Source organism: Podarcis melisellensis (assembly GCF_964234715.1).
Source record: "Podarcis melisellensis genome assembly, chromosome: 1".
Taxonomy (NCBI): Eukaryota; Metazoa; Chordata; class Lepidosauria; order Squamata; family Lacertidae; genus Podarcis; species Podarcis melisellensis.
The window spans coordinates 125,298,187-125,314,920 of NC_138528.1; the positions used below are offsets into that span (position 1 = coordinate 125,298,187).

Sequence of the window (16,734 nt, forward strand, 5' to 3'; positions counted from 1 at the left end):
TGCAATAAATAAATAAATAAATATATTTTTGAGAGTGCATAGAGCATTGAACATGAGTAAGCAATATCTTCTCTAACTATCCTTACCTTATTTGGGGTGTCATTTCATGTCTAGTATTTAACAAATTATATTGTGGCAGTTGTTGACATGGGTAACAAAGGCTCTTGACAGTTCAAGACATAATTAATGTTGTCAGCAGGCTTTATTTTAGTTTAATATTTAAGAAAGGTGATAGATGGCCCCCAAATAATAGCCCAATGTGTGTTTTCTTTATGTTCCTGCAAAAATGTACATGCATCTTCTTTTAAATAATTTAGAACAATGGACCAAGGAGAGCCAGGTAGTGTCCCTAATCCAGACTGGATTTTGCAAGGGACATTGCAGAATTGATTAATGTTTTGTTCTGAATTATTTTATTCAAAAGTATTTCAGCAATCCAATAGAAAAGTTGGAAGTTGCACTTGTTGATCTCTCATCTGCATTGAATACGAGTCACAAGAGCCTAGGGAATTTTTTTTATTATCTTTTTAAAACAACAACAACAACCCAGAGTTTGTCCTCAGAAACAGCTACTGGGCCATTTCACAGGGGTTGTGCAAAAGGAGCGAATAACATTGCCTATATCTAAATTATATAAATAATCAACACCGTTCACTATTTATGTGATAATTTACAGTTCCTCTTACTACAAACTGTAAAAGGTATAAAAATAAGACATTAGAAAGCTCTAAGCTGCAAGAAATTCACAACAGCAAATGATAGCTTCCTCCCTCCTGCTCCCGGAGCCCTACAGTCGTTTGACAACTAGTTTCGGGTTCTTTAGCCCAGATGGTGCTGAGTGCCATATAGCAACTGGTGTTTGGGAGACCCTTTTAACAGCTATTTTTAATTATTCTCAATGCTTCTTTCAACCTATTCTGATATGCCTCTTTTGGGAAAGACTGTAAGTTAATTCATGGGACAAATGACTGCTGTTTCTTATACTACAGCTATACTGTAATAGTGATGTAAAATATTATCTATCTATCTATCTATCTATCTATCTATACCGTATTTTTTGCTCTATAAGACTCACTTTTTCCCTCCTAAAAAGTAAGGGGAAATGTGTGTGCGTCTTATGGAGCGGATGCAGGCTGTGCAGCTATCACAGAAGCCAGAACAGCAAGAGGGATCACTACTTTCACTGCGCAGCGATCCCTCTTGTTGTTCTGGCTTCTGAGATTCAGAATATTTTTTTTCTTGTTTTCCTCCTCCAAAAACTAGGTGCGTCTTATGGTCTGGTGCGTCTTATAGAGAGAAAAATACGGTATGTTGCAATCTGGCCTTGGGGATTCTCCTTCAGATTGAATATTTTGGCCCTGCTAATTAATCTTTGCATAAATAATATACAGTTGCATTGCTTAGTTCTAAGGGCCACACATATATGCAAAAATTGTGTACAACCAGAATTGATGTTTTTCTTAGTGGAGGAAGCCCTGCAGGGAGGCTTCCCTGTGTTTCTACTACCTCTCCTCCACAATTGAAGGAAGGAGAGGGAAGGCAGAGAGAGACCAATGTGAAGGGAGGAGCAGAGATAGATATAGGCAGAAGGAAAAGCCTGGGGTGGTTTGTTTGTTTGGGAGGGGGTCTATAGAAACTCTACCTTTTAAATATCAATTAAGCTAAATTACTCACACAATCACCCATTTCTTTTTTGGCTTCAGATAAATGGACGGATAGTTTACATAGAGCTGAGTTCGTGTTTAGATAGTGATGCCATGTGGGTTCTTAGAACTTCAATTGTAAATTTCCAAAAGTGTTTCGGTTTTTCTCTCTTGGTTGCTGAAGCCTTAAAATGGTGGTTGCCCTGCCGTGCTTCCAATAGGAGAGAATTTATTTCCTTGTTGAATCATTGTTTGAAAGTTAGTCTCGCTGTTTCTTCCGTTCTTCTCTGTGCTGGTAGGTGTACAAATATCTTTAATTCTCAAAGGGTTGGCCTTGGGAGAGGTTTGGAGGAGTAGATTGCTTTGCTAATCCTACTTCTTTAGGCCTAGGACTCCTGCTGTGTGATGTTGGCACCAAAATGTACTGTTTTCTTCCCAAGCTGTCTATTGCTAAATTCCTTCGCAAAGCCTGGGATGGTTAAATGTGAGTAGGGTGCAACTCAGCTGTAGTTAGGAGCACTTCCTGCCACCCACTCCCTCCCTTAACTGGCAATCAAAAAATTCCAGTACTGCTTTCTTTATGCAGATGAGATGGTTTTTATTTCATCATCGCTAGGTCCCTGGATGGTTACAACAGTGCCAGTCATTTAAGAACCTGGGTTCACTTACCAAGAGGAGCACAGAGGTTGCGAGGTGGCAGGGAAGTTTGGGCTGTGTGGCTGCTGCAGTGCATTCACATAGCCTAATCTCCCCACTACTTTGCCCTCCTGCTAAGTGACATTGACTCCACTGACAGGAAGTTCGTGTTGTGGCTCTATCCCACCAGGCAAGCTGCTCCTGCAGTGTTGTAACAGTTGGATATTGAGTTGTTCAATTTTCCCTGAAGCATCAGCTCATAACATTTCTGACTGTAAAAACCATAATGCAATTTTCGCTGAATATGCAAAAATGGATGTTCAGTGTATTAATTCTGTGTCCTCAATTTGGTACATTAAAATTAAATCTGACCATAAAAGGTCTGCTTATCTGCGGGAATTAATTTTTTTGTTAGCTACACATGCATTTACTCAGCTTAGATTTCAGACTTTGCCCACCAGATATCTGACAGGCAAATTTTTTAATAGGCCAGTAAATGACTGCATTTGTATATGTGGATCAGACCAAATCAAAGGCATTATACACTGTATTCTGTATTGCCCTTTATATAGCTCTTTTAGGAATAGATTCTTCTGTTCGTTTCAGAATGATTTAAGGAACTAAACTTTTAAGGTCTGGCATGTTGTATTTCTGAAAATTATTTTGATCCAATCTGTTTCTAGTCAGCCTCTGATTTTAATTTTTTAGAATCATTTTTTTTTCCTTTGTCCTTGTCTTAGACTGAAAGTGCTTGGGCTGAAGAATACTTGGAAAAGAAGAAAGGCTCTCATAAGCGATCGGCATCTTGGGGCAGCACAGATCAACTTAAAGAGGTTGAGAAACATGTTTAGCTGTATTCAAGACAATACACACAATAGCTGCAAACAATTGTACAGTACATTCCTTACACAACATGAGAGATATGTGATCTCTCAACATTGTGGGTGGGGAACCTCAGGTTCCTGGAGGCCAGATGCTGCCCTTTCAGCCTCTCTATGTGACCCTTCCCTGCCAACCTAGCAGTTCGAAAGCACCCCCGGGTGCAAGTAGATAAATAGGGACCGCTTACTAGCGGGAAGGTAAACGGCGTTTCTGTGTGCGGCTCTGGCTCGCCAGAGTAGCTTCATCACGCTGGCCATGTGACCCGGAAGTGTCTGCGGACAGCGCTGGCTCCCGGCCTCTAGAGTGAGATGAGCGCACAACCCTAGAGTCTGTCAAGACTGGCCCGTACAGGCAGGGGTACCTTTACCTTTACTTTTATGTGACCCTTAGAACTTTCTCCAGATCATACCCCTCTGCCTTCTTTTGCCTCTGGCAAGCACTGGCCTGTAGTCCCTGGAAGGTTGCCCTCAAGAAAATGCAGCCTGCAGGCTGACAGAGATTCCCCATTCCTATTCTGTACAGTGATACCTCAGGTTACAGACTCCGCTAACCCAGAAGCAGTACCTCGGGTTAAGAACTTTACTTCAGAATGAATACAGAAACTGCATGGCAGCAGCAGGAGGCCCCATTAGCTAAAGTGGTACTTCAGGTTAAGAACAGTTTCAGGTTAAGAATGTACCTCCGGAGCGTATTAAGTTCTTAACCCAAGGTACCACTGTGCTAGCAAGGGGAGCAATAAAACATGGGGTGCTCTTCTAAATGTAAACAAAGCCACCCATCTGACTGCTCAGAAGGTCAAGTTCTAGCACATGGAATTGGTGTAGAAACATGTAATAGAGAAGAAGACATCATAGTTAGAGACAGGCATGGTAAGAAGATGGCTAAGTGTCAGTTTCATCAGATGGATAACCATGGAGAACATACAGCCAAATTATTCTTTTATGTCAACTTTTACTTCTCTCTTTTTTAAAAGAAACTGCTGGTGTTTGAAATATGATATGAATATTTGAGTGCCTGCCCACACAGGGAGAAATACCCCATGGGTCTACTTCCTGCCAACCAACAAATCTGTGCAACCAAGTGGTACAGATGCAACTCAGTTATAGGCAGAGGGAATTTGTCTCAGCCCTTCCCTTGCCCCGGCCACTACAGCTTGTCTTGGCATAGCTCTTTCTCATGCCTCTTGCTCATAGTTGAGGTCAGGTGGTGGCAGTGCCCGCCTGCCATGATATCAGTGAAAACAAAGGCTGAATGGCAGGTGTCCAACAAGCCTTCTCCCCCATGTGGAATGGAAACGCCAATGTTTCCATCAACGTGAATTCAGTTTTCACTGTTTGATGGAATTCCCACATGGTGAGGCGCACATCTTTCCATCCTGCTTTTTTAATGAGCTGCACAGGCAGATCAGAGACAACTTCATTCTGCTTCCACTCCAAGCCAAATAGGAGGCAAGAAAAGAGCCTGTAAATGATCGTGTTGGTACATAGGCATCCCTATTCTTGCTGTGGTCAACATGTCTCTGAGGGAAGGGAGAATGCACATCTTAATGTTAGTAGTATTGTGCACTGTTCCCAAGTGGTTACTGTGGTAGTAACAGTACTTACTATACATTTTGACATAATTGTTCAGACTTTTCATTATCAATTTTACAGGGAAACTTAAAATGTTTGTCCTTTCAGATAGCGAAGCTACGCCAGCAGCTGCAAAGAAGTAAACACAGCAGCAGGCATCATCGGGACAAAGAAAGACAATCTCCATTCCATGGTAATCATGCAGCCATTAACCAATGCCAGGTACGATCACGATTGTTAATGTAAAATTTGGAAAGCGTTCGTCCCGGTATGTTTGCTGTATTTTAGGTGCTGTGTCACACACAGAAACTCCCACCAAAAGTCTGGAAGCTGTCAGCACTCGAGGCACAAAAATAATAATGACAAAATAAGTGACATGCAGCTTTATTGCCAAGCAAATATTTGCCTTAGCTTTGACTGCCTTGCAGAACTTGAAGATCAGCATGTATACAATATCAGAGGTAATGGGTGGAAGAAAAAGACTAGGTTTGGGGGAGTGGTTGCTATGCAAATTATGAGCCCTAACACCCAAATCTGTTTTTGGTTCTGAGCCTCCAGCAGGCACAGTGTGGATAGAGTTACACACTCGAATGAAAGAAACATAAGTTGAAATTCTCAAGCCAAACACTGCCCCAGGCACATTGCAGGTGGTATGTACAAATGATGCACGATTTCCGCCGCCTGGGTCTTTTTGGACCTGGAAGAGGGAAGATTGGGGGCAGAATGCTTGTCACCTGTACATGTTAAAATCTAAGGTATGCTCATAGTCAAGAAAAACAAATGCACTCGCTGCAGTTTATTATAACATATTTGTATTCGTCATCAATAGAAGATTCAAATCACTCTCTCTATTCTGAGAGAGGAAGGAATGAAGTGAATTTTTTGAGGTGATGGGATAGAGGGATATCATTCATGGCTGGGCTCTCATGGTCCGTTTCAACACCTTACCAAAAAGATGAGGCATAAGTCAATTGGAAGGGAGTTCCGTAGTTGTGGAGTCACCCCTGTGAAGTCTTTTTCCAATGTACATACCAGCCTAACCAATCTTAGTAGAAAGCACACTCGGAGGACATATGAAGCAGATTCTGATGTATGGGGAAGATTCTATGTATGAAGGCCATTTCTCTGATAACCTCGTACCAAGCCATTTCAGGGCTTAACTTTGTCGTATTAATAGAATGTGAGCTGAGAGCTAAAGTTTCATTTGTTGTCCTATATTAAACTACAGAAATGTAGCATTTTTCAATTACTATTTTTGGGGTTTGTCTAGCCACCTGTCCCAAAGAGTGTGCTAGTTCCTGTGATACCAATTGCCAAGTCAACAGGATCGCGCTTCCGTAACAGCATAGAGGGGCTGAACCAGGAGATCGAAATAATTATAAAGGAGACAGGAGAGAAAGAGGAACAACTTATTGTGAGTATACTGTTGCAATCAAATAGGTTTTAATTGCAGTCTTATGCTAGTATGTGAAATGGACTGAGTTAATCTTTAGAATATGAAAAATATGAAATTCTTTTTAGACATAATGTTCCTGGTTCCATGGTTTAGAAAATCAGAAATCAATATCAGGCTCATGCCTTAATCCATTGCTCCTCCCCCCTCTTTTTCACACCAGCTTTTTTGCACTCATTTTGGCTGAATTAATTCACAGGTTCCTCATGTCTGAAACAGGACACCGTGGTTTAATGTCAGTTTATTAACTATAATCTTCAATCAGGATCAGATCATGGTTTCAGAACCTGGGGTTATATTCAGTGTAGTGCTATGTAAACTCCCATTTCCACATTGGGACTCTGCTTCTCTCCCCCCCCCCCCAACTCTCCCAGATTTGTTTGGTGGGTTCCTCCAACCCTCCAGAGCAGATTGGGGGCCAGCAATTGGGAAGGGGTGGAGCATAAATATTTCTACTTTCACAAAGTTTAGTTGAATACCAACCTTGGTTAATAAATTGGCATTAAACCACCATTTCGGATGTAATGGGGCACTCTGGAGACTGCAATTTAGGCACCAAAGATGGCATGCAGGGGAAAGGCGAGGAGGAAGTATGCCAGTTGGACACTTGTTCTTGGCTTAATAGACTCTGGTTGAAGGGTGGGGAACCTGATTTCCTGAGGACTGAATATGCCGCTTTAGGCCTCTCTGTCTCTGGCCCTTGGAGCTCCCTCCAGACACCCCGTCACTGGCCCTGCTTCACAGCCTGAGATTCTTTGCCTGGCTGGAATGTGTCCTTGAACTCTGATGACTTTTGCTTGCGTAGATGCAGGATTGAAAGAGGGGTGATTGTCAAAGGCAGCCTACTTTGTGTGAGGGGGAGGCTATTGCTTTGTTTTGCTTTTATTTTAACTATTTATTTTGTGCTTTTATCGTATACTTTTATATATAGGATATCTTCAGATGAGAGGCGATATATAAATACTTTACTGAGGTGAAATTTGCATTCATTGCTCTGCCCGCTTTTGCCTCTGATCCTCAGAAAGGAACGCTGACCTCAGGCTGAGACACGTTCCCCCTTCTTGCTTTAGATTATTAAGCCAGGAGTGTTACTTCCAGGCCTTCCTGCTGTTTCTGAATATCCAAGTAATTGTGCATTCAACACTTCCAAGATGAAACACACATGTGTGAGAGTTTCTGGAGTCAATGAATGTCATTGGGAAAGGAAAAGGAAACCAGACATGAAGAAGGGGGTCATTCATGAAGTACCCTGCTTCAGTCAATTTGGTTGCTTTTTGTACAAGATCATCCCTTTAAATCCTCTTAAGTAGATATATATTTTCCCCTTGCTCAGAATCCTTTACTAGACCTCAAATCTCCTTAAGTTTGACTTCCATCTCTCTCTCTCTCTCTCTCTCTCTCTCTCTCTCTCTCTCTCTCTCTCTCTCTCTCTCTCTTTCTTTCTGTTGGAGTCTGAAGAATAACTAATCTTCTACTAAAGAGCTTTATTGATACAAAAGACTAAAGTAGTCTATTAACATGTAAAGTAATTTCTTATCCAGACAAGATTAGTGGTCTGCTGCATGGCAAGAAGTTTATACACACGTTTTTTTCTTCACAGCCGCAAGATATTCCAGATGGGCACCGAGCCCCCCCACCTTTGGTGCAGCGCAGTAGCAGTACCCGCAGCATTGACACGCAGACTCCTGGCGGGGCAGAGAAGGGCAGCAACAACAGCAGCAGATCCCAGTCTGTGTCCCCAAGCTCATTCCTGGCCATTTCCAATGAGGGCAGTGAGGAGAGCCCATGCTCTGCTGATGACCTACTTGCAGACCCCAGAGATAAAGGTACCCGCTGAGAAGTGCTCATAAAAGCATATTACAAATTCCAGGCCTAGGCATCTGCTGAAGTGTGATGGGAAAACAGGAACTTGACATCTTTCCACAGGGCCTGCGAGACAGAGCTGTTCCACCAGGCCTTTGGCAAAGCCTGACTCCCTCCTTTGGCAATCTTCACAGAACTTTAGCCTAATGGTTGCCATCAATTTGATTTGAATTAATTTTATAATGAAATGATTTTAGAATGCTGTACTCTTTTATTGTTGTTAGCCGCCCTGAGCCCGGCTTTGGCTGGGGAGGGCGGGATATAAATAAAAATTATTATTATTATTATTATTATTATTATTATTAACTGAGCAGAAAGAGCAAATAGTCTCTCCTGCATTGTGGACTTTTGAGGGAATATTTACTGATATTTCTCATGGCACTGTTGGGGGATATTGATGGGTACACTGGTATGTCCGGGAGCCACGTTCGAGGCCCTGGTTTTAAGAAATACCAGTAAGAGTGGAACAAGGTCAAGTGTACTGGTATGTTTTAAGGAACTAAACCTCTGTTCATTACAGAGAATGGAAACAATTCTCCTCTGCCCAAATACGCCACCTCGCCCAAACCCAACAACAGCTATATGTTCAAGCGTGAACCTCCAGAGGGCTGTGAGAAGGTGAAAGTCTTTGAGGAAAGCTTGTAAGTAGTACCGTACTTCATAGTTACAAAGTCTTAACATTTTAGAAATATCTAAACTTTTGTTTTGCAATGCAGCTTTAGTGGCTAATCTCTGTATAGACTCTTCCTAAGGTTATTCCTTCAGCTCCATCGTTTTGTCAGTTCATAATTCAGTAATCATTTAAAACTGTTTGCAGTTGTCGTTGTCCCCCTTCCACTTTTTAGGGAATGCTTAGGTAACAGAGATCAGACCCAAAGCTGCTTCATCAATGAGAACTGTGATATATTGCTAACCTACCATGGCAACTGGCAGAAGGCAAATACTATTCTTTGGTCAGTGATTAGGGACTAAAAACGTAGCATGCCACACAAATTGAGCTTTTTACTAGTGATCAGACTTGGTGATAAAGGGGTTTATACTGTCTAGCAGCAAGGGATGTAATAGATCTGGAGAATGACCACATAGCTTTGGCACTGCACAAAAGCCCAAAAAGAGAAACTCCTAAAGTGTGGAATATCTAGTTTTCTTAAAACATGAAAAACACTTTCTTTGCCTGCAGTTTTGCTTTAAGGAAAACTTATAAGGTAAAGGGACCCCTGATCATTAGGTCCAGTCGCGGACGACTCTAGGGTTGTGGCGCTCATCTCGCTTTATTGGCCGAGGGAGCCGGCGTACAGCTTCCGGGTCATGTGGCCAGCATGACTAAGCCGCTTCTGGCGAACCAGAGCAGCACACAGAAACGCTGTTTATCTTGCCCCTGGAGCGGTACCTATTTACCGTATCTACTTGCACTTTGACGTGCTTTCGAACTGCTAGGTTGGTAGGAGCAGGGACCGAGCAATGGGAGCTCACCCCTTCGCAGGGATTCGAACCGCCGACCTTCTGATTGCCAAGCCCTTGGCTTTGTGGTTTAACCCACAGCGCCACCGGCGTCCCATAAGGAAAACTTACCACAGGTTAATTTTCAAATTACCCAGCCTTGAACTTTGGAGACACTCAGAGCTCCTTCAGAGCTTAGCACAACTGTGGGACCTGGCCCCATCCCTTCTGAGTTACAAATTGGATAGAGAGGTTAAGGCTTGGTCCCTGCCATGCTAGCTTTTGGGGAACTTAGAACACCCTCAGTCTAAGGCAGGGCTGACTTCTCTCAAGCTCTGAGCTGGAGTGTGTCATTGTTGCACCAACTTGGAGATGCTCTGAAAGCAGTGAAACTATGAGACCCAACTTCATATCAGGGAGAACACCATCTTCTTCTGAGCCTGTAGAAGAGCAGAATCTCATGAGCTTGTTTTGATTTGGAAACACTTGGAAAACCGTGAAGTGTCACTCTACTTTCTGAGTGTCAGGAAGTGCAAGACAAGGGAGACTCCTCAATTCTTTTAAGCTTTGGGAAAGGCGGTGGCTTTTGCCAGCTTTGGGTTCAGTTGTGGACTGCCTTATGTAGGATTAAGATGACAATGACCATTGCTATTCAGTAAATCATGGCTACTTTCAGACAAGCCTCCACATTGGACAGATCTTAGTCCTTGAGCTGTTTCCAGTAGTGACCCAGACCTCTCTCAAAATCATCTTTTCCTCTTGCTCCTGCTGCGCTTGCAAAGGTACTTCTACTCCTTCTGACACAGTGCCACAGCTAAATAGGGTTGTTTTTCCACTTCTAGCAGTGGTGCGATGCCAGAGGGAAAAGATGTGCCTATGTAAGTATATTGAGGGGGGTCCTTTTCACTGCAGTGTTGGACTGGGATGAGTTCTGTAATGGGGAGGAAACAACCCCCACTCTTCTGCTGATCAAGAGAAAAGTGTGTTTGGGGGGGGTGCCCCCTGTACAATGTGGTGGGTATGTCTTGGCCCTGGGCATGTTCTATGCTGGCATGCAGCCCTCAGAAGATCTGCCAACCCTCAGTACAATCCTCTGGTCAAAACTGCTAATCATCCCTGCACCAAACTGCGGCTTGGTAAATGTGAACCTATGTTAAAGTGATAGATACCACATCACATTACAGAGGAGTGGAAGGAGGCTAGCAAAAGGGAACTTTTTCATCCAAGCAACCTCACCACTGCAGCCATCTGTTCTCCCTGTTCATCAGAGTTGAAGGACCCTCCACCCCACTGTGTTCTATCCCATGCCATTCAATAGTCACCCAACTAACAGGAACAGGTTTTTGTTTTTTGCAGGGGCGGGGGGGGGGGGCGAGGTCACCAGACTTCAGTGTGGAGGAAACAATAGGAAAGTCCCTTTCCAATAGCTTGTTTCTACTTGCATTTCTTGGAACCCAACCCGATAGTCTTGAAAAAAGGATTTCTAAAGTTGTTGAATTGTGTATCAAGCCATTTGTAATGCTTCATCAGGCAGTTGAGACCGATACGAAAGAGGTTTCCCGATACACATGGGATAACTGTTTGTGATTTCCATGCTTTTACATTGATCCAGTAATGGAGAACCTGTTGACATATTTGTTGATCTCTGGGATCAGCACAACAAACACTGTAAGTCATTTTAAAAAATGATTAGAAAAAAGAAAGGATATTTTTTTACCATTATGAACTTTAAAATGCCTTCTTCCTTTCACACATGTGTGCCAACATCCACATATTTAATTTTCAATGCATCTGAGATTTGCAGTTAACATATTCAGAATGCTGGCAATATTTAGCTTTCTGTACTAAACCTTGTTGAATTGTTATTCTTTCTTTTGTAGGCCAAAGCCCTTGCATGAAATTCCGGCCTTTTACTGTCCTGACAAAAATAAAGTAAACTTCATTCCTAAAAGTGGCTCTGCTTTCTGCCTGGTCAGTATCCTGAAGCCACTTCTTCCCACACAAGATCTTACACTCAAGGGTGCTACTCATAATCTGACCGTCACGCCTGGTATGACACCTGCATTGCTGCAGCCTATTGCCATGGCCTCCATCTCTGCAAGTGCGGTCCAAGAGCGGCTCCCTGGCGGAACAAACAAAATTATACCGCAGATGTCGGTGCTGCAGCAGTCGAGACATGGCGAAGAAACGGAAGGATAAACTTGGTTTTGTTAACTTTTAAGAGAACTTTATTGAAGCTAGTTGTGATTATGCCTTCCAAATCACATCTGTTTGCATCATGATTGCTGGCAATTCCATAAACAGGTCATACGTACTAGTATCTTGATCTCCATGACCGTGACTGTTAGGCTGGCGTGAGATCTAGGAAAAGGAGTGGCAGAGAAACTGCTGTACTTGATGTGGGAAGGCTCAAATTAAATCTCTGGCCTGCACTTTTTTTAAAAGCTTTGGTACAATAAAGGGAGACAGGTCATAATGCTTTACAATTTGGGAAGACCAGTTTTTCTGATGCATTACCAGTCTTCAATTTTGAAGAAGGAAACATTCAAGACATACCAGCTGTTCCTTGCAAAAGATCTGCAAGGGAGAAACAAGCAAATGGCACTGTAAGAAGTATTCGTTCATATGAATCTTGAGCTTTTTGATGCATAGCAAGATGATCCCACTTTTCTTGCTACATCATTTCCACTCTTGGGACCAAAGGACTGAATCTTCTCAGCATTCTACGATGTGACCAGCATTCTGTGATGTGACCACATCCTCCTCCCACAATAAGCTTAATCTCCTTCAGACCAAGAAGAGAAGCAATATTGGTACATTACATGCATTGGGGTGAGAGGTCAAGCACTCACATAAAGGTACCTGTCTGGAAATAGTGTTTTAGAGCACTTCTGCCAATAGTGTAATGACTTGTTCCTAGTGTTGTGTTTCAGAACAATATTCCCTTCTCCCTCTCCCCCCAAAATGCCAACTAACCGTCACATCAGTGCCTCCTGGGACATCTTGGTTTGTTGTGTCGCTTTCAGAATCTAGAATTGCCTTTTGGCCTATACCCCAATCCTATCATGTCTTGCCACTACTATATAAACTGTGTAGTCATATGATCTTGAAATGGCCATGCATGGTTCTTCCTGCTTGTCAAAGTACTGTCTTGTGGGTCTCTTGAGGGTAAAGTTTGTCAGGCATGATGTTTGTTAAAGCAATTTATTTCAGTGGATATAGTCTCCTTTTTGACTAGCAATATTGTTAGGGTGTTAACCTAAGGATCGTTTGATTCTTTAATATTGGTCTGCAGTTGTGGCCCATTTCATTTCTTTTGTGATCTTTCTAAAAAATAATTGTCATGGTGTAACAATCAAAAATGGGATGGAGTTTCCGTTACTAAATCTGTTTATGAAGGGCAATGAACTAATCTGGTAACGAAAGGAGATTTTACCGAGACTCGTTTAAACAACTCGAGCTAGAGCAGCTGCTTAAAGGCCACACTTTCAGATTCCAAAACGCCTCCAAAACGTCAAATTATCCTGGAAGGTAGACTAGTACTTTCAAAGGAGCTATTAGTACGGAATGATTCAAAATTAATTGGTGCCAAGCTATAGGAAAGTTATTATTTTTAAGGGAGGCTTTCCTGGTATCTTTAGACTAACGAAAATATTGTAGCATTAGTGCGACCATTCAGTTAGTGTGACTGAAAGGCATAGCAATACTGTTACTGCTGTACGTCTTACTATGTCTATACATCCCCAGTAACCACTTGTTTGGAGTGGGTCACACCAACGTCCGTTTGTTCTTGCATTCATTTTTGCTTGCTTAGTAATACCAGATATACCAGCTCCTACATTGCTTGGCCTTTTGGTTTCACTCTATGGCTTTTTTTGTTTCAAAAACAAAAACACCTCTCCATACTCAGGGTATACATACCTACCCAGTTTGGTGTATACATACCTACCCAGCAAAGTAGGTTGTGGGCTACAATATACTTGTTAGTCTTTAAGGTGCTATAAGACTTTGTTGTTTTTGCTGCAACAGACTAACAAAGCTATGCTTCTGGAACTATTTTAAAAGTATTACTTCATCATTTTTGTACCTTGGTCCTGTATCGCACTTGCATATCTTTGTTTCTGCTGTGTTCTGCTTACATATTTTGTATTAGCACAGCAAGATGGTCTGATGCCCCCCTCTCCCCCCCCCAATTCCTTGACCCTAACTTGCCTGACATATCAAGTCTTCGGACTACTTATTTTGCAGCAAAAACATTACCATTAAGGCAGCTGAGTTTGAGTGTTAAAATCAGGTTTTTCACTCCTTTTTGAAACAGGTAAGGATGAAATGGGAAAACAACGTAGTATTTTAAAACTAGGTCAATTGTCAGGCAATGTGTTTCATCAACGTAACTTCTGTGAACACACAGCCTTATTTGAAATTGAATGTTGTGGCTTTGTGAAACATGGGAAGGTAGGCTCCCTCTGTGTTAGAGGAATCTTTGCATTTAGTTTAAACCCAGTTCCAGTTTTAAGTTAAACAGCAGCTTATAAGAGACTTCATGAAGCTCCTCACTCAGTTTTCCCATTGAGTACCTAAGGGCCAAATTACAACTTGGAACAGTATATAAAACATAAGCCTTTGAAATTCATCAAAACTGAAGTTTCCCATGTCTTCAGAGCAAAAAGTGAGAAACACACTTCAGGCTGGCCTGCAGGTGAATATGAGAAAGCTGACATTTCAGCTTCCATTAAGAAAACAGTGTTTAGTCCTTGTAATAATTTGAAATTATTGAAAATTCTGAGGAAATGCAAACCATAAGCAGCTCTTTTTTTGGCTAGTAAATGTCCACTTAAATGCAATGAGATGTTCGACTGATCTGTACCAACATATATTAGTCCAGAACAAGTAATGATTTAAATAAATAAAAATTGCTTACTATTTTTTAACATTCCACTTACAAGTTCTCTCCAAGCCTTGATTTTGCACTCCACTGCCTACTTCTGGGTTGCTTTTACCCCTCTGTGACATTAGAGCAATTCAGCCCATGACTTTAAGAGAGGCAGAATAGCCAGAGAGGACAGTGTTCATGGAAAAAAATCAAAAGCAAAGAAGTTAGGACAAGGAAAAGGTCTAACAGAATAAAGAAAATCCAGCTTTAGCTTGTTAGAAATAATGAGATCAAATTCATTATCACCAGTTGTCAGGATTGCCAAGTCTCTATTAAACTGTAATAGCTATGCCATTTCCCCCCACATACGTGGTGGGTGGGTGTAATAAATATACATACACTGTACATACATGTACATTCATGCCATTTGTTAGCATTCTGTTTGCTTCATGTTGTTCTTACACAAGAAAAGGACCCCAGGAAACTTGGAAAACGGGGAATGATCAGCAGTGCATCAAAGATTCTTTCTCATTCTCACCTGCAGCGTGGGGGCTGGCCTGGAGGGGATTCACCCTCCATTTCCCACTCCCCCAAACCAGCTTGTTATGTGTGCTGAAACAAATCTCCCCATTCCTTCAAAGCTGCTTAGAGGAGACGAACGGGGAATGATGCACTCCAAAGTTTTGTTGCCTTCCTCTCTCTTCCAAATGAAGCTAGGGGAATAAGGGAGATAGTTGTTTTCAGCATTTCCCTTGCCTCCCAACCAGGAGTTGACTTGGGGGAGATCAACAGAGGCTACTTCCTTCCCTGTTAGAATTCCAGCTCCTGGTTGGAGACGAGAGAAGTCCAGAAATGTAGAAGCAAAACAGAAATGTCTGCAACCCTGGTGAGAGCAAGAGAGTTACTGCCACTAGCTCCCCACAACACTCCTAAAACTGTCGGAGGGAGAAGAATCTGAGGTCTCGCTACTCATATTGTGTCGTCTTGCTGTGTCCTGTTTCTATGGCTTTTCTTTCCGTTGTGGGGAGAGGCTGCAACAAGAGGCGGTTTGGGGGGGGCGGTATGATGGGAAATATGGGGATATGGGGGAAAGCTAACCTAATGTGACATTTCCTTGTACCTATGAAAATAGGCATTCTGGTTTTGTTTATTTTGCTTAATTCAATCTGAGATGTTGCTGCTGCTTGTTGTAAGTTCTCCATCTGAAAAAAAGGAACACCAGTAAAATTGTCTTTAAATGGCTATGTTTGTATTCAGGTGTAAACTGTTAGTGACATGAAACGGATCCTTTGGGGGAAGAAATGTATGTGTGGTTTTAGCTAGTTGTTGGTGTGGCTAAATAACACTGTATTGGGCAAGTTTCAAGGTATTGTTGACCATAATATGCATTTATCACTAAAAACAAAGTTGTTAACCATAATATGCATTTATCACTAAAAACAAAGTTGCAATGAATTAAGATTGGAAGATTGGAGCATCTAAAGGCCTCATCAGTCATGAAAGTCATATTTCCTTAAACTGATATACAATTATATCTCCAGTACTAGGTAATGGAAAGGCAGATTACTTGTGTTGGTAACGAAGCATGGATGTTTTCTTTGACTTCTGATTTCATCTTGTTTGGCTATCAGTGTCCTATTTAGATCTGCAAATGGAAATGAAATGTTCCCCAACATGTATCTTTCCTACCATTCTAATTCTGTCTGGATATTGTGTAACGTGACTTTATCACAGCGGTTCACTGCCAGTGGCATGTGATATATTTCTCTTCCGGGTTCACCCCTTGCTAGAGACTGGCTGTCCTGTTTTATGCCAGTCCTAGGGATAAAGACGTTATGGAGAAATCCACGCCTAATTTGGTAGACTGTATGGCTATATGCTATATTTGCAAAGCCAATGATGTTTGTTTATGTAAGACTTTATAAGGATCTTTTCCCTCTCAGTGCACACCAGTGTGTTTGGGCATTTCCTGTTTTTCTATTTTTTATTTTAATTATGTAAGATCTACGTCTGCAAAAAATTCTATTGGGTTTTTTTACAAAAACGTTTTGCTCACCTTTATGGGACTCGCACACTTTCAATAAATATTTCAAGTGAAGACTTGTGTGTTTGATTCCCCCCCCCCATCCCCTGAAAGTTTCATAATGAAACATGAGCACTAACATGTGAAGCCAGACTTGCAAATGATGATCAACAGAGACATTTATTTTGGAAGTTCTTACCACACCCACTGGAAATCTTCATTCCATTTATCTGAAATTGCCAAAGGTTGTTTTACAGCAAACATCTCCAGCTAATTGACACTGCCTCTATAAGTAATAAAGATTACTTAATTTGAAGAAGGGCTTGCCTTTGCACACACACCCCTCTGTT

General features: G+C 41.9%; 1 protein-coding gene across 1 annotated transcript in view; it reads left to right on the forward strand.

Moving 5' to 3' along the window:
* The window catches only part of FAM117B (family with sequence similarity 117 member B), a 29,807-nt gene extending 13,348 nt beyond the window's left edge, over window positions 1-16,459 (forward strand). The window contains exons 3-8 of the mRNA XM_081924628.1: window positions 3,020-3,112; window positions 4,841-4,954; window positions 6,003-6,146; window positions 7,786-8,011; window positions 8,569-8,689; window positions 11,369-16,459. Of these exons, the coding sequence (XP_081780754.1) occupies window positions 3,020-3,112; window positions 4,841-4,954; window positions 6,003-6,146; window positions 7,786-8,011; window positions 8,569-8,689; window positions 11,369-11,687 (1,017 nt within the window). The 3' untranslated portion in view covers window positions 11,688-16,459. The remainder of the gene's footprint in view (window positions 1-3,019; window positions 3,113-4,840; window positions 4,955-6,002; window positions 6,147-7,785; window positions 8,012-8,568; window positions 8,690-11,368) is intronic.
* Window positions 16,460-16,734: the final 275 nt, after the last annotated feature.